The 26,659-nt window shown below is 40.1% G+C and overlaps 1 protein-coding gene across 1 annotated transcript in view; it reads left to right on the plus strand.

Annotated features, from left to right (window-relative positions):
* Positions 1–1,648: 1,648 nt before the first annotated feature.
* Positions 1,649–26,659, plus strand: part of TNFRSF19 (TNF receptor superfamily member 19) — a 60,731-nt gene continuing 35,720 nt past the window's right edge. Inside the window, exons 1-3 of the mRNA XM_067466575.1 lie at positions 1,649–2,490; positions 23,731–23,829; positions 25,183–25,293. Of these exons, the coding sequence (XP_067322676.1) occupies positions 23,764–23,829; positions 25,183–25,293 (177 nt within the window). The 5' untranslated portion in view covers positions 1,649–2,490; positions 23,731–23,763. The remainder of the gene's footprint in view (positions 2,491–23,730; positions 23,830–25,182; positions 25,294–26,659) is intronic.

Below are 26,659 nucleotides of genomic sequence, written 5' to 3' on the forward strand. Positions count from 1 at the left end.
CCAAACCACTCTCTGCATGAAGGAAAACAAAGAGATCACCATCTCGCAGTAGGATCAGGTTTCCTCGCCATAGATCTGTAAGGAAGGGCGGACAGATCAAGGGCTGGACTCAGTTCACACACAGAAGCATTAATTAACAGTCTTGCACAAATCTCACACGAGTACCAGCGATAAGCAAAGCAGTGCCACAGTTCCCAAGAAGTTGTCTAACCATTTTGATTCACTCAAGTCACAATCAAAGGCTGCATAGATATTATTTAGTCAGGACTCCCATTTCAAATCAGTGAAGTACATTTCAGAATAGTTGGGTATGGGATTGGGCTGTCATAGAATCATAGAGTTGGATGAGACCTAATGGACCATCTAGTACAACCCGCTGCCATACAGGAAAAGCACAATCATGTACGTCTTTCATATCGAACAAACCTCCTTCCAACCAAAGTCAGAGTTGTGTGCTAACGTATTTGAACTTAAAGCCTCTTCAGTACTCAAACTAAGGGTGCATCTACCCTGTATAACAGCGTTTCTCTACCTTCCTAATGCTGCGACCCCTTAACACAGTTCCACGTGTTGTAGTGACCTCCAAACATACTTTTTTTCCCATTGCTATTCCTAACTGTAATTTTGCTACTGTTATGAATTGTAATGTAAATATCTGATATCCAGGATGTATTTTCATTCACTGGACCAAATTTGGCACAAATACCCGATATGCCTAAATTTGAATACTGGTGGGGTTGGGTGGGGGTTTATTGATTTTGTCATTTGGGAGTTGTAGTTGCAGGGATTTATAGTTCACTTACAATCAAAGAGCATTCTGAACTCTACCAATGATTGGGAGTTATTGATTTTGTCTTTTGGGAGTTGTAGTTGCAGGGATTTACAGTTCATGTACAATCAAAGAGCGTTCTGAACTCTGCCAATGATTGAATTGGGCTAGACTTGGAAAACAGAATTCTCATGACCAGCAGAAGGAAGGATTTGGTGGGCATTGACCTTGAGTTTGGAGCTGTAGTTCACCTACATCCAGAGAGCACTGTGTACTCAAACAATGATGGATCTGGACCAAACTTGACACGAATACTCAATTTGCCCGAATGTGAACACTGGTGGAGTTTGGGGGAGTTGTAGTTGGTGAGATTGTTCACCTACAATCAAAGATCATTCTCAACCCCACAAATGATAGAATTGGGGCAAACTTCCCACACAGAACCCCAATGACCAACAGAAAATACTGTGTTTCCTGATGGTCTTTAATGAACCCCATGACACCCCCTCGTGACCCCCACCCACTGGGTGCCAACCCCCAGGTTGAGAAACACTGCTTTAAAATAATGTAGTTTGTCATGACTTTTAACTGCCATAGTTCAATGCAGTGGATTCCAGGGTGTTGTAGTTTTGAAAGGTCTTTAGCCTTCTGTGCCAAGGAATTATGGTGCCTCACCACACTGAAACTCCCAGGATTCTGTGGCATTGAGCAAAAGCAGTTAAATTTGTGTCAAACTGCTCTAATTTCACAGTATAGATGCATCCTGAGTGTGGGAATCTGGGTGCATGTATGTGTGTGGGGAAGGGCAATTCTTTTGGTATCTTTTGTGGGAATTTCTTGGCAGCTGTTACAAAGCATCCCACCAGTCTGTCATTGAACTCTTGTGCAGGGGAAATGTCGGTTGGACGCAGTGCTGGCAAAGAAATTGCCTTCTGCAAAACGAGGACCAGATAACTTTATTAAAACGAGGACATTTGAAGCTCACGGTCTCCCTTTCGTGAGTTCGTATGAAAATTCCAGAGAGGAGGAAACTTTGCAGAACGTTTCATGCAGTGTTTACAACGGCTAACTCAATTAGAAACCACACAAGAGCCCTGCTGCCATTCAGCTGTGTGTTCCCTACAGGCTGCATTATATAGCTCTCCAACCAGTCCCACAACGCTGGGAATGATGTCATGGGATCAGTTCAGGGAGATGAAAGGCTGAAAGCGGAACCCGCTGGCACTGGGGAAAGCTTCCAACACACAGCTTGAGAACAAAAAGCAAAGAAAGAAAAGCCTACAGATCCAGCCATTCAGCTCCAAGAAGCACGACTTTTCCCAACCAAAAAAATATAAAAAAGGAGGGCAGATGGACCTATAGGGATGAGTTTTGATGCAAGGAGCTTGAGAAAAAAAGAAAAGCAAGCCAGCAAAGAAGGAAACATAACTACCTGCTGAAAAGAAAGTTCTTTCTCTCGTCTCCAAAGCCCAAGCCTTTGATGTATGGCAACAGATCACTGATCAGATTACAGGCATTGGGTTTCACTGCTCGTCTGCCTTTGATCTGCATGCTTAATTTTATTTTCCTGGATTTGAAGGTTGCCTGGGCTTGTGCTGACATACTTTGAAAGAGAGAGAGAGGAAAAAAAGCAGATGAAGGCATTTTATACAGAAGCTCTGGCAGAGTGAAATTCAGTTGCAAGAAAGGGTGACTGTTGGATAAGTCTCAGCCTACATCAGGTACTGTACTTTTAAAACTTTTGTTTTAACTTTTATGTTGCATTGAAGGAATGCCAGTTTAGGAAGACTGATTATATGAATTGTCTGTCCATCTTTTCCTGCTTCACAATTGGCATCCGAACGTCTCAACTAGATTAGTACCAGTTGTTTTTGAGAGATATCATTGTGCAATATTCTCCAAGTATGTTTCAGGGGGCAAAGTGGAAGTATTTGTAGTCATTTTAATTATAGTAAACGTGTGTTTCTCAACTGGGAGTTCCTTTTAAAAATGCATATCTAAACATAGATTTTCAGTGTTTAGATTTACAGAATTTATGAGAAGATTGTAATATTTTCTGCGTGCAGTTTTGCAACCTGATTGATATAAATCAGGCATGGGCAAACTTTGCCCTTCCAGGTGTTTTGGACTTCAACTCCCACAATTCCTAACAGCCGGTAGGCTGTTAGGAATTGTTGGAGTTGAAGTCCAAAACACCTGGAAGGGCAAAGTTTGCCCATGCCTGATATAGAAGGTATGTGTTTAGTTGAAATTATCTGAGAACCATAGCATGACTTAGTGAGATATCAGTGAAAGTCAAATGAAAGGAAATGTTTAGAAGTGGGGCTTTTTTGGTCTGTGCCGAGAGTAGTACTATTCTGATGCTGTAATTCTTAGTTTGTTTACTGTGAGATGAATTCCATTCAGTTTGGTGAAGCTTACTCACAAGTATGCCGTATTGTCGCCTACTATGTGGATGCCTGATATTGTTGTAGGATTGCATACCCTGGCTCCAATCCAAGGGTCTTCGTATTCTCACTCGGGCAAAAGGTCAGGTTCTCCAAATGAATGAATGGCCAGGACAGCTCCACATGTGCTGCAGATGCTGGAATGAATGGGGAAATCCTTTCATATTCTTAAATCTTCATGAACAATAGATGCTCCTGCGCATGCCAGCAATTTACTATAGAATGTAAATGACACATATATTTGGTCTTTCTAACTTATGGCCACGTAACATTCATGACTAATAAATATACATTTATTTAAAAATTGACACTAACATTGGCATTGGTATTTTTTTAAAAAAAAACTAAAATCAGGGCAGTAAATAGAGGAACTCTCAAAAAACAGGGGAATTCCTGGCATGAAAAAATCATGTAATCCTCCTGATTACAGACAGTATTTGACAATATGAGTATGATGTCAGTTTAATATAATTGTTTGAAATTTGGCATTATGAATGTATTATAGGAATAGTTGGACCACAGCAGGGAAGTCATTATTATTAAACTTGAGTGTACTGTATCTTTAATAAAATGGTTATTCTCACTTTTTAAAAAAAAACAATCATGGCCAGCAAACACCCTCCAACAAAGGATTCCTCCAGGCAGGAAGCAGCAAAGCTTTGAAGCTGCAAGACCATTCAATGCTAATCACGGTGGCCAATTCACACTTGGCTCAAGCAGACAAGAGTTCTCTCTCCCATCCTGGACATTCCACAGATATATAAACCTCACTTGCCTAGTTTCCAACACACCTCACAACCTCTGAGAATGACTGTCATATATGTGGGTGAAACATCAGGAGAGAATGCTTCTGGTACATGGCCACACAGACTGGAAAACTCATAGCAACCCATTGACATTTCTGTATCACTATCTCGATCCTATGCATATTTACTTTGAAATAGGCCCATTCAAAGGTTAAGCTTCCATTGAAATAGAGGCACCAGAGGATTTTTTTTTAAAATGGGAGTGATAGCTGGAGCATGGTAGAGTTTTATAAAACTACCCATGGCATGTGGAGAAAGGGTTGTTTTTCTCCTTTTTTCCATCAATATAATATCAGGTATGAGATTATGTAGGATCTTAGAAGCTAAGCAGGGTCAGCCCTTGTTTGTACTTAGATGGGAGACCGTCAAGAAATTTTAAGTGCTGTAGGCTACATTTCCAAGGAATGAACTGCCAGAAGCATCTCTGGTTCCATGTTAACTGACATATACAATCCAGATTATCTGCTTTGAATTTGATTTTTTTTGGCAGTGTAGACTCATCTAATCCACTTCAAAGAAAATAATCTGGATTATCTGCTTTGATCATCTGGATTATATATGGCAGTGTAGATCCAGCCTCTATGAAATTGATGTCACCATCAAAAGGCAACTTGAAAAGCTACCCACACACAGGGTTTACTTCCTTGCCTTTAGATAATGAAGGGTATTACTTAGTGCCCTTGGGGACAGAGGGCGGAATAGAAATACAGTTTTATTATTAGTTTATACTATTATTATTACATATCCCCCTTTATGAATAGGAGAGTGACACACATTTTTTAAAATTCAGTAAATTAGGATCGGCTCTGCTATATAATCCAGATTATCTGATTTAATCTGCAATATATGAGTCCACATTGCCATATAATCCAGTTCAAGGTAGATAATCTGGTTTTTATATGGCAGTGTACATGGGGACTCAGGGCTCATCCACACAGCCATATAACCCAGAATATCAAGGCAGAAAATCCCACAATATCTGTTTTGAACTGGATTATCTGAGTATACACTGCCATATAACCCAGATAATGTGGGGTTTTATTCAACTGTTTAGAAGGGGCCTTAGTCTTTGAAACAGGAAAAATTGTGGGCTGTATTACATATGCATTTCTGTATTAATCAGAAACTACCTCCGTAAATGGTTACGACATTTGAAAAGGCTAATAAAGAACTTTGTTATTATTGTTGTTGAAGCTTGTAAATCCCAGGACATGTTAATGGAGGATTATCTGCTGTTCACATATTTTAATACTAAGTATCTGTTAAAGCTGCCTAAACACCATAAAGGCATCCGTTCCTGTTTGATCTTGGAAGCTAAGGAAGGTCAGTCCTGGTTAGTAAAAGAAGGCCCCTTCTACACTGCAATATAATCCATATTATTTGCTTTGAACTGGATTATATGAGTCCACACTGCCATATAATCCAGTTCAAAGCAGATAATCTGGATTTTATATAGCAGGGTAGAAGGGGCCAAAGAAACTGGCAAAACCCCTCTCTTTATTTCTTGCCTAAAAACGCTGAAATTTATGGGGTTTCCATTAGTCACATTCTCTCTGTGTTTTCTGACGTAGTTATTGAAGGAAACAGTATAATCAGTGCTAGAACAGCGTATTATGATAGCCTGTGTGTTGGATGTAATGATTGAGAAGGGTAAACGTTCACCAAAAGACTGTAATTTCTTCATTTAATAGCCACAGCCGAAGCGATTTAGGCCTCTATGCATGATTTACATCACTGTTTGATTTAACAGTTTTCTTCTTAAATAGCCCACTAGAGTAACATGTTATTACTAATTCATCTCCAGTTTGCTTATCTTCTTTAATATCCATTTTCCGTAAACTGCTTTTGTTCCTTATTGGTATGTATACATTAAAATAATTGGAATTTCAGCATTATATCTCCTTCCCATGACATTTTAAAGATTTGCAAACAGCTGATGACATGCATCTCACAGTTATTATAACTGCTTTTGTTCTAACATCCATGTGGACAATTTGGAATTTTGGAGCATTTTGCATTTTTGCACAAGTGATATTCAAGACAGTAACAGATTATTAGGTAAAATAAAGGTTTTCCTTGATATTAAGTCGAGTCATTAACTCTGGGGGGGTGGGGTGGGATTTCCATTTCTAAGTCAAAGAGCTGGCGTTTTCCGTAGATGCCTCCAAGGACATGTGGCCAGCATGACTGCATGGAGCACTGTTACTTTCCAGCCGAAGTGGTACCTATTGATCTACTCACATGTGTATGTTTTGAACTGCTACGTTGGCAGAAGCTGGGTCTAACATCAGGAGCTCATTCCGCTCCCTGGATTCGAACTGCTGACCTTTTGGTCAGCAAGTTTAGCAGCTCAGTGGTTTAACCTATGCATCCCTGGGGGCTCCACACAGATTATTAGGCTTTGGCAAATCTACATGTTCTTAAATTGCATTCATACATATACATTCAGTAGGATAGGCGATTATCATATGTTACGCTACTTAAATATGGGTTGTATAAAAATGAAGCTTCCTTCATCAAAATGCTTATGAATATTATCTCAGTCAATAGATTAATAATATTTTATGACACATTTCTAAAGCGAATAAACTTCTAAAGATATGACATGATATTAAACATTCAGATAGTGGAGGAACAAAGAATAGAATAGGGTCACCATAAATTGAAAACAACTTGATTATTACCAACAAAGCCCTATACAGGTCAGGTCCAACCTATCTTCGAGGCCACATTTCCTTTTATGAACCGGCATAGGCCCTAATATCTGTCAGGGAGGCCCTTCTCTTGACCCTACCTCTATCTCAAACGTGGTTGGTGGGGACAAGAGAGAGGGCCTTCTCAGTGGTGGCTCCCAGGCTTTGGAATGCCCTCCCTAAGGAAATTAGGATAGCCCTCACTCTCCAAGTTTTCTGCAAACACCTGAAAACATGGCTTTTAAAGCAAGCCTTTGATCATGTTTAGTGATTATGACCTTAATCACTAAACATGATTAGGACTTCGTGATTTGCTTCAGTCTTGCACTTTACTGCATACAGCCGCTATTTTCACAGCCTGCTGGGTTTTATAGTATAAAGGTAAAGGTAGTCCCCTGACATTAAGTCCAGTCATGTCTGACTCTGGGGTGTGGTGCTCATCTCCATTTCTAAGCCGAAGAGCCAGCGTTGTCCGTAGACACCTCCAAGGTCATGTGGCCGGCATGACTGCATGGAGCGCCGTTATATATAGTTTATATAAATAAATAGGGTGTGTGGTTTTTTTTTGCTGTTTTAATGTAAAATTGGGCTAATTTAATTTTTGATTTTTTTGAACTTTGTTGTATATATATATTATTGCACTATTGAGTGCTTTCTTTGAGCTGCCCCGAGTCCCTCCGGGGAGATGGTGGCAGGATATAAATAAAGCTATTATTATTATTATTATTATTCTGATACAAAAACACAATATGACACAGCAAATAAGATATATATGCTGGATTTCATATCACAAAATCACAAGTCTGTTGTTGTTGTTGTTGATGATGATACATAGCAACAACAAAATATCCCATACAATTCTTTATATTTTAAAGAAATCATTCCAGTACAATGATAACAGCTACTTTTGTGGCACAGCACTAGATGAGCTCGGTCACTATTAAAGTTTGAGCAGATAATATATTATTATTTTAAAAGTTTTGTGTGTTTTCCAGTCATTTCGAATTTATAGCGAACAAATGGAGTTTTCTTTGCACATAGTTTTAGAGGTTAGATTTGTCTTTCTCTGGGGCTGAGAGAGTGTGACTTGGCCAAGGCCTGAGTGAGGTCTTGAACCCTGATCTCCCAGTGTGTTAATTCAACATTCAAACGACTAGATAACTCTGGTTCTCGGGATTTTTACATATCCAAACATCCTGTTCTCGATGATGATGATGATGGTCTCGTTTGCTGTAACATACTGTGTTTTTGTGTCATAATAATAATAATAATAATAATAATAATGATAATAATAATGCCCACCTCTCCTTATAGCTGGAGGACACAACATCATCAAAACAAGAGATAAAACACTATTAAAAGACATACAACAAAATACACAGAGTTAAAATGAATGTTAAATTCCATTGATACAGTGCAGATTACAATTCACAATTTAAAATTGATCAAGTTTGCACATGCATACACTTTTGGGGTACTTCTGTTCATATCCATTAGCATGAGAAATCCAAGGTGTCAACTAGTTACAATGTAATCCTCTACATGTCTACTTAGAAGAAATTCTATGGAGTTCAATAGGTCATGTTCCTGGACACATAGTCTAGATCAGGCATGGGCAAACTTCGGCCTTCCTACCGGCTGTTAGGAATTGTGGGAATTGAAGTCCAAAACACCTGGAGGGACGAAGTTTGCCCATGCCTGATCTAGACTTTAGTCAAAAGCTGCTACTTGCTCTTCATTCACTATTTCTGCAACACACCAGAGTCAATTTACCTCTAAAATAAGGTTTGCTTAAACTTGCAACTGGTTTATATAAACTTGCCATTATGGCTTTATAACTAGGTTCCATGGACTAATCAACTATGGCTTTGATTTACTGATCTATCAACTCAAGGTTGCAACTTTAATACATGTAACTGTGACATAGTACCATAATGATTCCAATCATGCAATATAATAATAATAATAATAATAATAATAATAATAATATATCATAGTAAATTTCTGGTTATACAAACGTGCTGATCACCATTCAGCACAGAGCAAGGGACACTTACTGACATTAGGAGGCTTAAGTGTACTTAACTCAATTGAATTGTGGCCTCCAATTTTCATGTACAGGTAATCCTGCCACAACTACTACAGTTCTAATGTATACACAATTCACAGTTATACATTTTCACGGTTAGTTCTTAAACTACACGTTTGAGCAAGGCTTCTTAAACTTTCTCCACACTCAACTGAGAATTTTTTATGTGATCCCAGTTATTTAGGTATATAAAATAGGTATAAATATCAAACATTTACTGAAATTACATCAGCATGTGCAACGCTTGCTAAAACAGAGTAATTTTCCCTTTTGTGGAGCAAAGTAGAAGCATTTTCTGCAGAGTCCAATGTTGTTGGTAACAGACTTTTGTAAATGGCATTCAGAAACCTTTCGCCAATTTTTTCTGACCCCAATATTGGGCTAAGGAAACCCCATTTGGGTCTAGGACCAATAGTTTAAGAAGCAGTATGTTAGAGAACAAAACGTTGACTGCAAGAAAATATGCCAGAATTCCCTTTTTCTTGAGCCAAATGAATTTTAATATATTTAAAATGGCTTACAGTAGGAACTAGTTTGTTCGACTGGATAGAACGTTACACTTAACATGGCCTCATTTCAGACCTCCCATTGTGTCACCCAGGGACATAGAGGGTCACTGTGTGGCCTTGTAAAAGTCAGTGGTTTGTAGCTCATTGCATAATAAGTACTTGCTGCTCTGGAAGTGTATTTTCAGGCTTATAGCAAACATAAAAATCAATAAAACGTGCCAAAACATATAAAACATATAAATATAAAAACCCAAAATGTAAAGCAAGAGGAGCCTGGAGAAGTGAAAAGACTGTATCTGTTATCGCCAAAGTGTCATCACTGGAAGTTCTTTTGTCCATTAACACTGTCAACTGGTGTGGCTACACAACAAAGGACCTCATGTGTTGTTTGGCAAATACAGAGGGATCCAAATCTATCACATTTCTGGCCAAAAAGCACTACACCAGTTCAAATTATTCATGGGAAGAAAATGGAAGCAACAGTAGCAAAGTACAGCCAACCTCTTAGATTTACTTTCAAGGAATGTCTAAATCCTCTGGTTTGACTCTATGGTCAACTGCTAGCCGATGCCCTTGAAATTTCTAGAGAGGATTTCTCTAATTTTAAAAAAGTGTTGTTTTTTAATTTTGAATTTTCTTACTTTAGTCTTTTCCACCCTTTGTCATGGGGATCCTTGATTCTTAACCACAACAAATGTAGAAGTGTGACCATAGTGTTGTGATGTGTTGTTCCTGTCTTATGCCAATTATAAATTCTGCATAATGTAGATCATGTTGTTGTTCATTCGTTCAGTCGCCTCCGACTCTTCGTGACCTCATGGACCAGCCCACGCCAGAGCTCCCTGTCGGCCGTTACCACCCCCAGCTCCCTCAAGGTCAGTCCAGTCACTTCAAGGATGCCATCCATCCATCTTGCCCTTGGTCGGCCCCTCTTCCTTTTGCCTTCCACTTTCCCCAGCATAATTGTCTTCTCTAGGCTTTCCTGTCTCCTCATGATGTGGCCAAAGTACTTCAACTTTGTTTCTAGTATCTTTCCCTCCAGTGAGCAGTCGGGCTTTATTTCCTGGAGGATGGACTGGTTGGATCTTCTCGCAGTCCAAGGCACTCTCAGCACTTTCCTCCAACACCACAGCTCAAAAGCATCGATCTTCCTTCGCTCAGCCTTCCCTAAGGTCCAGCTCTCACATCCGTAGGTTACTACAGGGAATACCATGGCTTTGACTATGCGGATCTTTGTTGCCAGTCTGATGTCTCTACTCTTTACTATTTTATCGAGACTGGACATTGCTCTCCTCCCAAGAAGTAAGCGTCTTCTGATTTCCTGGCCACAGTCGGCATCTGCAGTAATCTTTGCACCTAGAAATACAAAGTCTGTCACGGCCTCCACGGTTTCTCCCTCTATTTTCCAGTTGTCAATCATTCTTGTTGCCATAATCTTGGTTTTTTTGACGTTTAGCTGCAATCCGGCTCTTGCGCTTTCTTCTTTCACCTTGATTAGAAGGCTCCTCAGCTCCTCCTCGCTTTCGGCCATCAGAGTGGTGTCATCTGCATATCTGAGGTTGTTAATGTTTCTTCCAGCAATTTTCACCCCAGCTTTGCATTCATCCAGCCCCGCACATCGCATGATGTGTTCTGCATACAAGTTAAAAAGGTTGGGTGAGAGGATGCAGCCTTGCCGTACGCCTTTCCCAATCTTGAACCAGTCTGTTGTTCCGTGGTCAGTTCTGACTGTTGCTACTTGGTCCTTGTACAGATTCCTCAGGAGAGAGACAAGGTGGCTTGGGATGCCCATCTCACTAAGAACTTGCCACAATTTATTATGATCCACACAGTCAAAGGCTTTAGAATAGTCAATGAAGCAGAAGTAGATGTTTTTCTGAAACTCCCTGCCTTTCTCCATTATCCAGCGGATATTGGCAATCTGGTCTCTCGTTCCTCTGCCTTTTCTAAACCCAGCTTGAACATCTGGCAACTCTCGCTCCATGTATTGCTGGAGTCTTCCTTGCAGGATCTTGAGCATTACCTTACTGGCATGAGAAATAAGGGCCACTGTACGGAAGTTTGAGCAGTCTTTCGCATTTCCCTTTTTTGGTATGGGGATATAAGTTGATTTTTTCCAGTCTGATGGCCATTCTTGTGTTTTCCATATTTGCTGGCAAATGGCATGCATTACCTTGACAGCATCATCTTTTAAGATTTTAAACAGTTCAGCTGGGATCCCGTCGTCTCCTGCTGCCTTGTTGTTAGCAATGCTTCTTAAGGCCCATTCAACCTCACTCCTCAGGATGTCTGGTTCTAATTCATTCACCACACCGTCAAAACTATCCTCAATATTATTATCCTTCCTATACAGATCTTCTGTATAGTCTCGCCACCTTCTCTTGATCTCTTCAGCTTCTGTTAGGTCCCTGCCATCTTTGTTTCTTATCATACCAATTTTTGCCTGAAATTTACCTCCAATGTTTCTAATTTTCTGGAAGAGGTCTCTTGTCCTTCCTATTCTGTTGTCTTCTTCCACTTCCATGCATTGCTTATTTAAAAATAGTTCCTTATCTCTTCTGGCTAACCTCTGGAATTGCGCATTTAACTGGGCATATCTCCCCTTTTCACTGTTTCCTTTTGCTTTCCTCCTTTCTTGGGCTACTTCCAGTGTCTCAGCAGACAACCATTTTGCCTTCTTGGTTTTCTTTTTCTTTGGAACGTACTTTGTTGCCGTCTCCTGAACAATGTCTCGGACTTCTGTCCATAGTTCTTCTGGGACTCTGTTTACTAAATCTAGTCCTTCAAATCTGTTCTTCACTTCCACTGTATATTCGCTAGGAATGTTAGTGAGATCATATCTAACTGGTCTGTGTATTTTCCCTGATCTCTTTAGTTTTATTCTAAACTGGGCAATAAGAAGTTCGTGATCTGAGCTACAGTCAGCCCCAGGTCTTGTTTTCACCGACTGGATGGATGTCCGCCACCTTTGGCTGCAAAGGATGTAGTCAATCTGATTTCGGTGCTGACCATCTGGTGAAGTCCATGTATAAAGCCGTCTTTTAGGTTGTTGGAAGAGAGTGTTTGTTATACACAGTGAGTTTTCCTGGCAAAATTCTATCAGCCTGCGTCCCGCTTCATTTTGTTCTCCCAGACCATGCTTGCCTGTGATCCCTGTTGTCATTTGACTTCCCACCTTGGCGTTCCAGTCTAGAATGGCGTTCCAGTCTAGATCATAGAATCATAGAAATTGAAGAGACCATGGACCTCATCATATTGAGGTCACCAATCCAGGTGATAGTGAGGGAATTTGCCATGGCTTATGGTAAATCGGGTGGGGGGGGCAAGGGGAACCCGTCATCCTGTGCCCTCACCTCATCCCACAAAGGAAAGTGATGCTGCTTGGCTCCTTCCCATCCACATTGTTGTCTATGTAACACAGAAAGCTTCCTGTGTTTCCGGTGCTGCCTCTTGCGTCAGTTTGACCACACTTCAGGCACGGAGCTCTGCTGGAAGTTGATTGGTGTCATGTGATGGGATCCAGTGAGCTCTGTGCCTGAAAAGAGGTCGAACTGTCTTAGGACGGGCAATTTGCCCCTCTGATGAGGTCATACAATGGCCATCCAGTCTAACTCCTGCCATGCAGGAACTCACAATAAAAGCACTCCCAACAGATGGCCATCCAGTTTTTGCTTTAAAATCTCTAGAGAAGAAGATTCCACCACACTCCAAAGCAGTATATTTAACTGTCAAACAACTCTTAGCATCAGGAAGTTCTTTCTAGTGTTTAGGTGGAATTCCCCCTGAAATTTAAATCTATTGTTCCACGTGTTAATCTCCAGAGCAGAAGAAAACAAGCTAGCCCTCTCCTCAAAGTGACAATCATTCAAATATTTAAGCATATCCTTTCTCAGCTTTTCATTCTCTAAGCTCAGCAGCACTAAACCATTTCTCGAAGAGTTTGGCTTCCAAACCTTTGATCATTTCACCCTTCTCTGGGCACACTTTAGCTTGTCAAATAGTCTTCTTGGATGGTGACGCCCCAAACTGGACACAATGTTATTCCAAGTGAGGTCTAGGTGAAACAGAATAGAGTGGTACTATGACTTCTCTCAATCTTGACACTGTATTACTATCAATGCAGCCTAGAATTGCATTGACAGTACTGCTGTGAGGATACATTATAATAAAGTATGCCTGTGTCCTCATTTTTTTGAAGTGCAAGATGCCAGCATGATAAATAATCATATAAATGTGAAAACTAAAAATGTAGACAGGATAATCAGAAGCAGTAACAAAGCACAAAGACTCCAGTGGTTTACCTATTAATGGGCTTGATTCATAAAGGATGTAGTAATAATACCTGGCACTTACAGTACTTTAGACTTCCAAAGTGCTATACAAACATTCACTAATCCTCTCCACAAAGTTTTCAACAAAACTGACATCAAGAGACATGAATGTATACTATTTATTTACTCAACAGATGGGAGCAATTATTGATTCCTTTCTATAATCAATCTGTCTCCAGTGACACCATAGACATATTTTAGAACTGGCAGAGGTAAAGATTGCTGCAACACTTTGTAATATAATATTGACATCCGTTTCCAGCATCTGCCAAAAGATGGGCAGAGCTGTCTTGAGTGTTGTCTCAGTCTTCAAGCTACACAAAACATATTCCAGATCATTTGTTTGATGATAAGGGTTAGTCCAGCTAACTTCAGAAGTATTACAATATTTTTGCTTTTCCACATGCAACTAAAATTAGGCAATAAAATAGATGGTAAACAGAAGGGAGTGTTCAAGTTTTAGTTTTAGACCAGTGTTTCTGAACCTGGGAGTCATGAGGGGATTTCAGAGGGGTCGCCAAAGCACCAGAAAACACATATTTTTATGGTTTTAGATACCCCTTTGGCAGAGAAGGCTGACGATCTCTCTGCCTGCCCTTCTCTTCCTTTTTGGAAACTGATGGCAAATCCTCCCACTAAAAGTCCTCTTCCTGCTGTGATTAGCCGGCCTCTCAGTTGGCCTCTCAGCCAAGGGGAAGACTGTGTCTAAGACTTCAAGTGGGGAGGGGAGAACAGGCGTGCATTACGCATGCGTGGGTGAAAGAGGATGGAGCTTGTGGTGGCAAGTCCCTTCAAGGCAGGAGGGAAAGTGCCCATGCGACGTGGGACTGAGAGTGGCCCAGCAGCATTAGAAGAAGGAACAGCAACAGCTTAGTCATTTGTAATGCTATTTATTAGGAAAAAAGTATTTCCATTTGTTTTTTTTTTAATTAGTACTCCCATTAGAAAATGCATAAGATGTGGGTGAACTACAACTCCCAAAATTGTGGCTCAATCCCATATTCCACCAGATTTCACAGTTAGCCATGTTGGGTCTGTGTACCAAGTTTGGCCCAGATATGTTGTCAGCTGGGTTCAATGCTTTTTGGATACAGGTGAACTGCAACTCCATATGCTAAGGTCAGTTACCCTCAAACCCCGCCTGTATTCACAGTTGGTCTGTGCCAAGTTTGGTCCAGATCCATCACCGTTTGAGTCCACAGTTCCCTCTAGATGTAGGTGAACTACAATTCCAAACTCAAGCTCAATGCCCACCAAATCCTTCCAGTATTTTCTCTTGATCACAGGAGTTCTGTATGCCAAGATTGGTTCAATTCCATCACTGGTGAAGTTCAGAATGCTCTTTGATTATGGGTGAACTATAAATCCCAGCAACTACAACTCCCAAATGACAAAATCAACCCCCTCCTAACCTCACCAGTATTCAAATTTGGGCATATTGAGTATTTGTGCCAAATTTGGTCCAGTGAATGAAAATAATCCTGCATATCAGATATTTGCATTACAATTCATAACAGTAGCAAAATTACAGTTATGAAGTAGCAACGAAAATAATTTTATGGTTGAGGGTTAACGCAACTTGAGGAATTGCAGCATTAGGGTTGCAGCATTAGGAAGGTTGAGAACCACTGTTTTAGACAGAACTTTTCACCAACTCATCTAATGCTATCACGTCCAATAGTCTACCTATATATATCTTTTCCAATCTTAAGGAACCATTTCCTTTATTTTCCAGCTTCAGGTGTAATGGAATTACTTATGGGGTCAAGCAGCAACAACTACACATAAGGGATAGGGTCAAGGACACTGCAGAACATGCAAACAGCAACATAAAATAAACCCAGAACAATCTTTAAGAAAGGGTGTCACAGCTGCCTAATGATAACTAGTGAGTATGGTAAGCAAACTGACTGCTAAAAGAAGAAATCTGAAAGCCATGGAGTGTTTTGATTAAAAGCATACTTGCCTAACTAAAACTGTGCAAAGTAGAATTCAATACTACATCATTTTTGTTGAATACGCTAATGGTTGAGGTTTTGCACAATATCTGCCTGTGACATATTGTCTCTGTCACAGTAAAATAATCTGTTGGTGTCAAGCTGCTCATGGCCCTTTCTCTCAATCTGCTCCAGTTGGATAGGTATGAATTCAAGCATACTTAATTCGAGCAGCCTAATTAAAGAACACCCCTCCTCCTAGACTTGATGAATTGGGCAACAGAAATCCATGCAATCAACCACAAATCACTATAAGGTCTATCAGCTGAACTTAAAAATCAACTTCTTTCATGCCCTTGCATTAAATTTCATTTTTCTGGACACACCGCTCTCTCTTATCCTCATAATATTTTCAGAACTCACCCCTCATATGCCTTGATCTAGGTCAGTGTTTCTCAACTTGGGGGTCGGGACCCCTGGGGGGGTCGCGAGAGGTTGCCAGAGGGGTCACCAAAGACCATTAGAAAACACAGTATTTTCTGTTGGTCATGGGTGTTCTGTGTGGGAAGTTTGGTCCAATTCTATCATTGGTGGGGTCCAGAATGCTCTTTGATTGTAGGTGAACTATAAATCCCAGCAACTACAGCTCTCAGATGTCAAGGTCTATTTTCCCTAAATTCCACCAGTGTGAACATTTGGGTATATTGAGTATTTGTGCCAGGTTTGGTCCAGAGCTATCATTGTTGAAGTCCATAGTGCTCTCTAGATGTAGGTGAACTATGACTCCAAAACTCAATGTCAATGCCCATCAAACCCTTCCAGTATTTTCTGTTGGTCATGGGAGTTCTGTGTGCCAAGTTTGGTTCAATTCCATTCTTGGTGGAGTTAAGAATGCTTTTTGATTGTAGATGAACTATAAATCCTTGCAACTACAACTCTCAAATGACAAAATCAATCTCCACCCCAACCCCACCAGTATTCAAATTTGGGTTTATTGGGTATTTGTGCCAAATTTTGTCCAGTGAATGAAAGTACATCCTGCATATCAGATATTTACATTATGATTCATAATAGTAACATTACAGTTATGAAGTAGCAACGAAAATAATTTTATGGTTGGGGGTCACTACAACATGAGGCACTGTATTAAGGGGTCGCGGCATTAGGAAGGTTGAGAAACACTGATCTAGGTTGCTATAAGGACCCAACTACATGTTACACTGTACGTACTTTTAAAAAGCATGCTTAACAATGCAACCTTTGTTTTGAAGGAAAGGTAACTAAAGAAGAGCTGTTTTTGGTGGAAAGAAGTGATGAAAATATACTCAGAGCCAGGACATTCATTTGGCCTCCTCTGAGCTTCACTAAATGCTACTTCCTCCCCTTCTTACTGCCCCATGGTTGTGGGGTTTGGGCCTTGATTCAATGCACACTTCTCTATATGATGCAGCACAGAAAGACTACTATGATGTTATCACACCAGGGCTTTGAAGTGGACATCCCCACATTTCTGCAACCCGTAGAATTTGGGGAAATGTAGTTTAGGGGAGGGCCTACAGAGGTCGTCACTAACACAAACTGCATTCCCCAGAATTCTGCGGGCAGCTGCTCGCTTTAAAAACCTGGTGTGATAATGTGGTTGGACTGTGCATCAATCTCATCCATTTGTCAGCTGAATACTCCCTCAAGGGCTGTCACAGTGCCCTTCTAGGCAGGACCCAAAATGCAGGCCATCAGACTTTTACCAGAGGCATCCAAACAACACCTCCAGTAAAAAAGGATTAATTCAGGACAATGCAGGAAAACATTACTTTATCCCGAATTAATTTGATACCCCATTAGATCTGCGTCTTTCTGAAAGACCTGGGTCTATGGACCTTGTGGGATCTCAGAGAAGGGGATTGCTACTTTTTAAAATAAGAGTTAAGGTACATTACTCACATTGACCAATGGATAAGTCTACCCAGGTTCTTTGGGTTGGTGTTTTGACTAAAATTTCGAACATATATAAGGCAATGCTACATACCATTGATTTGTTTACTTCACAGTTTTTGGCCACCAGCAAGAAAGAGAAATTACAGTCATGACACTTCGGAAGGAGGAGAAAGGAAGATGAAACTATTAGTTCCCATGCAAGATCCATTGCTCATTAAAATGAGGGAGTTGAGCATAGGAACGAACAAAACCATCATTCCTGATACATCTGAGATACGATCTAGATCAGTGGTTCTCAACCTGTAGGTCCCCGGGTGTTTTTGGCGTACAACTCCCAGTAATCCCAACCAGTTTACCAGCTGTTTGGATTTCTGGGAGTTGAAGGACAACACATCTGGGGACCCACATGTTGAGAATCACTGATCTAGAAGGTAAACACCAGAGGTGTGGTAATTTTAGTCTTATTTCTGCAAAAAAAGTTCTGTGGCAGCTTAGAAAACCTTCATTAAGACATAAGCTTTCATTGGCCCACACAATGAAATGTTGTTCGCAATACATTTTGCACTTATACAGGACATTAGGACATAAGCTGTCAAGAGCTTAGAAGAAATGGTTAAAAACAATGGGAGCGAATTGATTAGAAAAAAAGAAAATAATATTCCTGGTGAATAACAACTACAACAAGTTATATAACTACTACTTTTCAGATAAAAATGTGTTTGGAGAAATACAGATGAGGTGCTAACAGGCCAGCCTTGTTAATGCTACAGCCCTGTGCCATAACATTAAAATACTTTCGATCAGCTATGCAAGAGGTGTTTTACTCTTCATGGAATTAGATTGTTAATTCTATTGAAATGTGGGTTTAATTTAATTTTAAGCTTTATTATATGGAAGACTGATTCACTAATTAAAGCCTGATGTGTGAAAATTCCATACCATTGTATTATCCAGCCCAGGTCCTCAGAATACAGAAAGGCAGAATGCCAGAAAATCATTAAAGTCACAATTAGGTTTAATATCTGATAAACTAAAGCCAAAAAATAAATTATTTGGGGGTTGAGTGTGTTGGTACTCTGCTCCAGAGAATTCTATATGACCTGTAAAATGAAATCTATCCAGACGAGAGACATATTTACATTTTAGAGCAGGGATGGGCAAACTGCGGCCCACCTGGTGTTTTGGACTTCAATTCCCACAATTCCTAACAGCCTACCGGCAGTCCAAAACATCTAGAGCAGGGGTCAGGAACCTTCGGCCCTCCAGGTGTGGTGGACTTCAACTCCCACAATTCCTTGAGGCTCGGCATTCGCCCCAAAGGCTTACCTTGGCCTCAAGGAATTGTGGGAGTTGAAGTCCACCACACCTGGAGGGCCGAAGGTTCCCCATGCCTGATCTAGAGGGTCAAAGTTTGCCATGCCTATTTTAGAGCATATTTTCACTCAACATGGGGTAATGGATCTTACTGAAAGTAGATCAGTTGTGGTGTGGGTCATTCAGGTTAAGTATCCCTTATACCAGTGTTTCTCAACCTTCCTAAAGCCATGGCCCCTTCATACAGTTCCTCATGTTGTGGTGACCCTCAAACATAAAATTATTTTCATTGCTATTTCATAATTGTAATGTTGCTACTGTTATGAATTGTAATATACATATCTGATATGCAGGATGTATTTTCATTCACTAGACCAAATTTGGGACAAATACCCAACACACCCAAATTTGAATACTGGTCAGGTTGAGGGGGGTGTTGATTTTGTCATTCAGGAGTTGTAGTTGCTGGGATCTATAGTTCACCTGCAACCAAAGAGCGCTCTGAACTCCACCAACAATGGAATTGAACCAAACTTGGCACACAGAACTCCCATGACCAAGAGAAAATACTGGAAAGGTTTGGTGGGCATTGACCTTGAATTTTGGAGTTGTAGTTCATCTACATCCAGAGAGCACTATGAACTCAAACAATGATGGATCTGGACCAAACTTGGCATGAATACTCAATATGCCCTAATGTGAACACTGATGGAGTTTGGGGAAAATAGATTTTGACATTTGGGAGTTGTGGTTGCTGGGATATATAGTTCAAATAAAATCAAATAGCATTTTGAACCCCACCAACGATAGAATTGGGCCAAACCTCCCACACAGAACCCCCATGACCAATAGAAAATACTGTTTTCTGATGGTATTTGGCAACCCCTCTGACACCCCCCTCGCAACCCCTCCCCAGGGGTCCCAACCCCCAGGTTGAGAAACACTGCCTTATATAGAATATTTAGGACTGGAAACGTTATGTGGTTTTGTTATTTTGGGGGATTTTGGGATGCTTGCATACACATAATGAGCTATCTTGGAAATGGGACCCAAGTCTAAACATCAAAGTCATTTTGGTCTCATATACATCTTATACTCATAGCCTAAGGCAGTTTGATACACAGTATTTGTAATAACTGTGTTCATGTGCATGAAAGAAAGTTTGTGGACAAGGAACCATCAAACAGCAATGGTGTCACTGTCTCATTCTCCCTTGATGGACAATTTAGGATTCTGAAATATTTCAGATTTCAGAATTTCAGATAAGGGATACTCAACCTGCATATTATAGTCCTACATCATGCAAGATGACCCATCAGCAAGATTCCCTGCTCAAGGTTGTTTCCTTTGAGTTAATATTTCCTTCAGCTGGCAATAAAGTAGTTGATTAAAAAAATTGTAAATGGCCTATATTTGATTCCTATCCCAGGAAACATGACACAGCCTTCTGTACACAACCATGAACTAATATTATGATACCCAAGAGTGAATTAAGATTAGGACATCCTAGACCATCTGAGACAGTATTTGTAGAAGGCAGATGGCATTCCCAGAACAGCATGACTCTCATCCTGCAGAAATACATAATGCACTTTATCACTCTAGATAAAAACCTTGTTTTGACTCATATTTCCTTTCTACAATCTGCTCTGCAGGGACTTTGTGGCGCCATTTAGACCCTTCTCTCACCCCTTCCATCTCTTATTAGCCTGTTTATTAATATATTATATTTATATTCTGCCTTTCAAACAGTTAGCTTAAGGCAGATTACAGTTTATATCCCATCTTTCCTCTTATTAGTCTGATAATTATTAATGTATTACATCCTATCTTTCCTCTCTGTTTCTTCCCATCACTCTGCCACCACAGCAGCTTTCGCAAGTTGGAATATGATATGGAGAATGAAGAACCCAGGGCCACATCTATACTACAGAATTAATGCAGTTTGACACATTCAACTGCCAAGGCTCAGTGCTATGGAATCATGGAATTTGCGGTTTTAAACTATCTTTTTCGTTCTGTGCCAAGGAGGGTTGGTCCTCACCACACTACAAATTCTAGGATTCCATAGCAGCAGGCATGTAGCCGGGGGGGGGGGGGGGGGCTTGAGGGGCTTCAGCCACCCCCCCCCCCCCCCGAAATTTTCATGGTGCTCTGCGAGAAGGACTTACTGCTACATTATTTAACCTGTTACCGGGGGGGGGGGGGGTGCTCATGTCCATTTCAAAGTCTCCTAGGTCATGTGGCAAACATGACTGCATGAAGCACCATTTACCTTCCTGCCGAGGCGGGTACCTATGAATCTACTCACATTTGCATGTTTTCAAACTGCTAGGTTACAGGAGCTGGGGCTAACAGCAGGAGCTCACCCCATCCCGCAGATTTGAACCACCAACTTTCTGGTCAGCAAGTTCAGCAGCTCATTGGTTTAGCCCATTCCATCACCACTGCACCAAACACTGAAAACCACTGCTTGAGCCATTCCTTGACTCAGAAAACAATCCATATACTATTTTTGCTTTGGAAAGTACCATATACATTGATAGCAATATATATATATAAAATAGCAAAAATCATGTCCTATTCATAGTCTGTACTAGGAGAACCTAAAAGAAGCACCCCTTCCCCCACTTTCTCCTTCGGAGCAATGCTTATATTAAAGCCTGGATGTTCATGTGGCTCCCTTGGTGCTTTCTAACATTTTTTTTATTTTTTAGTTGCTAAATACAACTCTAAATGTTAATGTTACATAGTAGAAAGAAAATGGGCTACATCTGTTGCACTTGTGGTCACAATTCAAGATATACTTTTGTCTCTATAAATGCAGGAAAAGACAGATGGAGTGGCTTGTTTTCAGTTGACTTCAGTTCAGTATTACTTGATAGCAGTAAAGAACCAATTTGCCCAATGGAGGCCTATTATTAAGTGCAGCAAGGTCTGTTTTTAGGCCACAAATGTTTGAACTGGAGACTGAAACAGGAAACATGCAGCTGACTTTATTTTGCTTCTTTCAAGACTTGCTTCCAGGCAGTTAGTCAGTTATTTGCATGCGCCAACTCTTTTAATTTCTAATTTAATTTTCTTTGTGAGTAACATCATGCTATTATTGCATAGTCTGATGCAAAAATTTTATCACATGCTGCAGTGGATATAAATTCAACCTATATTAGCTAACCTATCTCCAGGGATTTTTTTTTTCCTGTAAATTGGTCAATGCCTTTAAAACCTGTGTATTCATTTTCCAGTGTTCGGATATATATTTGCTGTAGAGTAGTGAGAAGAATTTGCAGCTGCTGAGGCTGTACAGGTTCTCTGAAATGTAATATCCAGATGTTCACAAGCTTCTTTCTTTGGAAGTTCCAGCAGTCATAAACTTTAGCTTTGAGTCTTTTGATCAATTACGCTCTTTTGGAGGCTGCATAATCCTTCAATGTATAAATGAGGCAATTGGCTTAGCACTGCAGAATGAGCAGATGTACTGGGCTAGGATTAGATTCATGCCAGATGAAATGCTTAATTTTAAAGTCTGATGCTGCATTTTACCATGTGAGATTCCTGGCAATGTTAGCAGGAAAACATTAGTTTTGCCATTCAATAGGAAAAAATACTTAAGTTGCATAAGAAAAAAATATATTCTGTAGAAAAGCTGACAAAAATATGTGTGGTTTTGGAATAGTGTGCACACATAATTCTTTGGTTATTCTTTTTCTTTTTGTAGTACATAGTTGTTGTTGTTGTTTTTCCTAATGAGAGATAATTGGTTACAGAGATGGATTTTTATTTCATTATATTTATATCCTACCATTAGTTTTTTTTATTTAAAAACTCATGCATTATATAAAGTCTAAAATACAAATGGATCCAGTTCTGAGCATCGCAATTGAAGGGAGATGTTGACAAGCTGGTAATGTGTCCAGAGGAGGGTGACTAAAATGATCAAGGTTCTGGAAAACAAGCCCTATGAGGATCAGCTTAAAGAGCTGGGCATGTTTAGCCTGCAGAAGAGAAGGCTGAGAAGAGTCATGATTTCCATGTATAAATATGTGAGGGGAAGCCACAGGGAGGAGGGAGCAAGCTTGTTTTCTGCTGCCCTGGAGGCTCGGATGCAGAACAATGGCTTCAAACTACAGGAAAGGAGATTCCACCTGAACATTAGGAAGAACTTCCTGACTGTGAGAGTTGTTCAACAGTGGAAGTCTCTGCCCCGAAGTGTGGTGGAGGCTTCTTCTTTGGAGACTTTTAAAGAGAGGCTGGCTGGCCATCTGTCGGGGGTACTTTGAATGCGATTTTCATACTTCTTGGCAGGGGGGTTGGACTGGATGGCCCACAAGATCTCTTCCAACTCTGTGATTCTATGATTCATGCTGGAAGATCTTGCCTTAAACCTAGGACCAGACAACTGAAGGATGTGTATTGTGCTTCTGGCATACAGTGACCAAATACATCAAGTTGAGGAAGCATATTTAATGTATATTGTCTTTTCTTACACAGCATGACTTATAGACTGAAATATAATAAAGCATTCAAAATAGGACCACAGCATTACGCTAAACAATATATGATTAAATTCTTGTTTTGGGAGGATACAAGTTTATTCTGAAACAAACGCTGAAAATAAGATTTGATCAAAAGGATGCTGAGTTGAATCCTATTGTGGAAAAAGGCAGAATCAATTTAACCAGATATGGGAATGCAACATAACAGGCAATTTGACTAAATGCTCAAGCACCAGGTGTCCTGTATCCAAGTCCTGCCACTTCCTCCTCCTTGTCCTGCCTCGGCCCACCAGGGAGTACCACACTCAATCAAGGCTTAAGTACTCATTGTGTGCTATGGGGTATTATGGTCAAAATTTGCATCTTCTGTCCCTTTAATTTAAAATGATTTCCTTTGTTTACAGATTTAATACAGCATTAAAAGGAAGATTTCAGATATGTATATAAAAAGATGTCAATGGTCGTCCTTCATAGCAAAGCTGCTGATATTTTTGATATATTATGTAAGTATATAACCAACATTTCTTATTGTGAATTGTAAAATTATGCTTCAGTATGTTACTGTATGTTATACTACATACTTTTGTGCTCTGAATAACTAAATTAATGGGCCATAGTAGCACAGTGGGTTAAACCGCCAGCTGTAGAAAATCTTGCGAACCAGAAGGTTGGTAGTTCAAGCTGCAGGTGGGGTAAGCTCCCGCCATCAGCCCTAGCTTCTGCTTACCTAGCAGTTTGAAGACAGTAATGTGAGTAGATCAATAGGTACTGCTTTGGCTGGGAGGTAAAAGGTGCCCATGAAGACATGCTGGCAATTCGATCAGGAAGGCATCCAGACAACAACAGGCTCCTAAGCATGAAAAATGGAACAACATTACCTCTCCATGCAGGCTCGTAGCCAGGATTTCGTTTCGGGGGGGGGGGGGGGGGGGCTGAATTTTTTCAGGGGGGTGTTTGGGGGGGCTGAGTTTCGGGGGGGGGGGGCTGAGTCTGAGTGAAAGAGGGTCTAGCCTAGCAAACCTTTTGTTTCATTACCCCAATACCCTCATGCATATGGGATATACATATTGAGTATGGTGATCAGATCATGATATGAATAAACATAACAGTTTAAATAATGCACCAGTAAGGCCTTTTCGCGAACCACCATGAGAAGTTCGGGGGGGGGGGGGGCTGAACCCACGAGCCCCCCCCCCCCCCCCCCCCCCCCCCCGGGGCTACATGCCTGTCTCCATGGCTGGAGTTGAGCACAGCCTTCAGATGCCGGAGATGGAAAAGAGGGAAGCTTTTGTTTTTGTCTATGTACTGTCTGTCTTTGTTGTTAATTGGATAACGACATTGAATGTTTACCATATATGTTTTCTATAATCCACTCTGAGTCCCCTTAGCGAGATAAAGCAAAATATAAAGATGATGATGATTATGATTATTATTATTATTATTATCAGACCTGAAGAGACCTGTGGCTCAAAGAAAACTAATTTTGTGGCTGAAAGATAATAAAGGAGTTAAATTTGACATCATCCAAGACATTACAGAATTTTTCTTGGTTGGTCTAACTTTAAAATGTCTACAAAATGTTGATAAAGAAGAAGTTTTCAATTATTTTAGGTTTGGGTGATACTAAGCTTGGATATTGTGTCAATAATTTATTTCTTTGGGAGATATTGGCCCAATAGACCCATTGAATCAATAGAGATTTGACAAATCCTGTACACACTTACTGGGGACTATGTCCAACTGAATTTAGCAGAGCATTGCTGTGTTGCCAGGTATAAAATGGTACAGCTAGATAAACAGATTGTACACTTAGATAAACTGAAGCATCACTAGAATTACTACTTTCTTGTTTTCAGTCAAATCCTGTAATTTGTGAAACGGGTGGCTGCCGAGAACAGGAGTTTAGAGATCATGATGGAAACTGTATGTTGTGTGAACAGTGCGGACCTGGAATGGAGCTCTCTAAGGTATGCATATTAATATGAATGTTCTGTAAATCATTTGCTTGATGTTATCGATTTTTACTACAAGTATAATTAACGTGAATACCTTCCTGTTATACAGGTAGGCATGTATATTGAGCCACAATTGGTGGTGAACCAACACTTGTAAAAGCAAAGTAACTGTTTTGAAAATATAACGTTTGCATTGTGACTCACTAGTAAAGTTATTTTTATAGCCTGATGAGGGTTAAGATGTTAAGAAGGGTTTAACATTTTTGAAGTGACATCTAAGGTTATTTATTTCCATTGAAAGTTAAAATGTGTGGTTCTTATATCCTTAGCTATATTCTTCTCAAGAGGGATTTTTTAAATGAATGTTTGTGGTTTCTGGGTGCTTTGAAAAGATTTGCTAAAAAAATCCATGAGCTTAAACGTTGCAGGAGGATTTCAAACATTATGATCTTTCTTCACTACTCTGTTTTTTTTTTGTTTAAGATAACAAAGTTTTTTCATAATAGTTTTGAATGTCATAACTGCATTTAATCATTCTTCTATGTGCTGCTTTCATAGCAAGGATTTTTCATGCTAAAGTGCATTCTTTTGTTATCTTGTGCAGAAGTACCATGGAAACAGATTATGGACAAGTTGGCAGGTTTTGATACAAGATTGTTGTTGTTGCGTGTCTCTAAGTAATTTCCAAATTATAGTGACCTTAAGGTGAACCTATCACAGAGTTTTCTTGATAAGATTTATTCAGAGGAGCTTTACCTTTGTCTTCCTCTGAGGCTGAGAGTGTGTGACATGCCCAAAGTCACCCAGTGGGCTTCTATGACCAAGTGGTGATTTTGACTCTAGTTTCCAAAGTAATAGTCCAGTGCTCAAACCACAATACTATGCTTCTTCAAAATATTCATATCTTCATATCTTGGGACATGATCCAAAAAGCTTTATTACATGGTACCCATTGGAATGCTCTCCTTTTTACTCCTTTGATTGTCATATCATCCTGTAATGCTAAATACTTCTGAAGTTCTCTCATTTCAAAAGTAGTTTTGTACATGACACTGAAGTGGGATGAGATTGGTTGATAATTTTATAGAATAAATCAATAGATGTGCGATGGATAAGCAATATACCTTGACGGGGAAAGCTATAAGCAATTGATAGTAATCATTCAGTCTGACATACTGAAACATCTATTGCTACATCTCATAGATTGGTTCTCCATCTATTTAAAGTAGTGGTTACCAACCTTTTTTTAACCAGAGACCACTTGGAAAGGGACCACTTTGACCAGGGACTACTCTCCAACATTAGTACCAGAAGGGTTACGAATCAATATTTGGTCAACTTTAGATTTGGTTTGGTTATTTGGAGTACTCATTCAAAA

This window comes from Anolis sagrei, chromosome 3 (assembly GCF_037176765.1).
Source record: "Anolis sagrei isolate rAnoSag1 chromosome 3, rAnoSag1.mat, whole genome shotgun sequence".
NCBI classification, from domain to species: Eukaryota; Metazoa; Chordata; class Lepidosauria; order Squamata; family Dactyloidae; genus Anolis; species Anolis sagrei.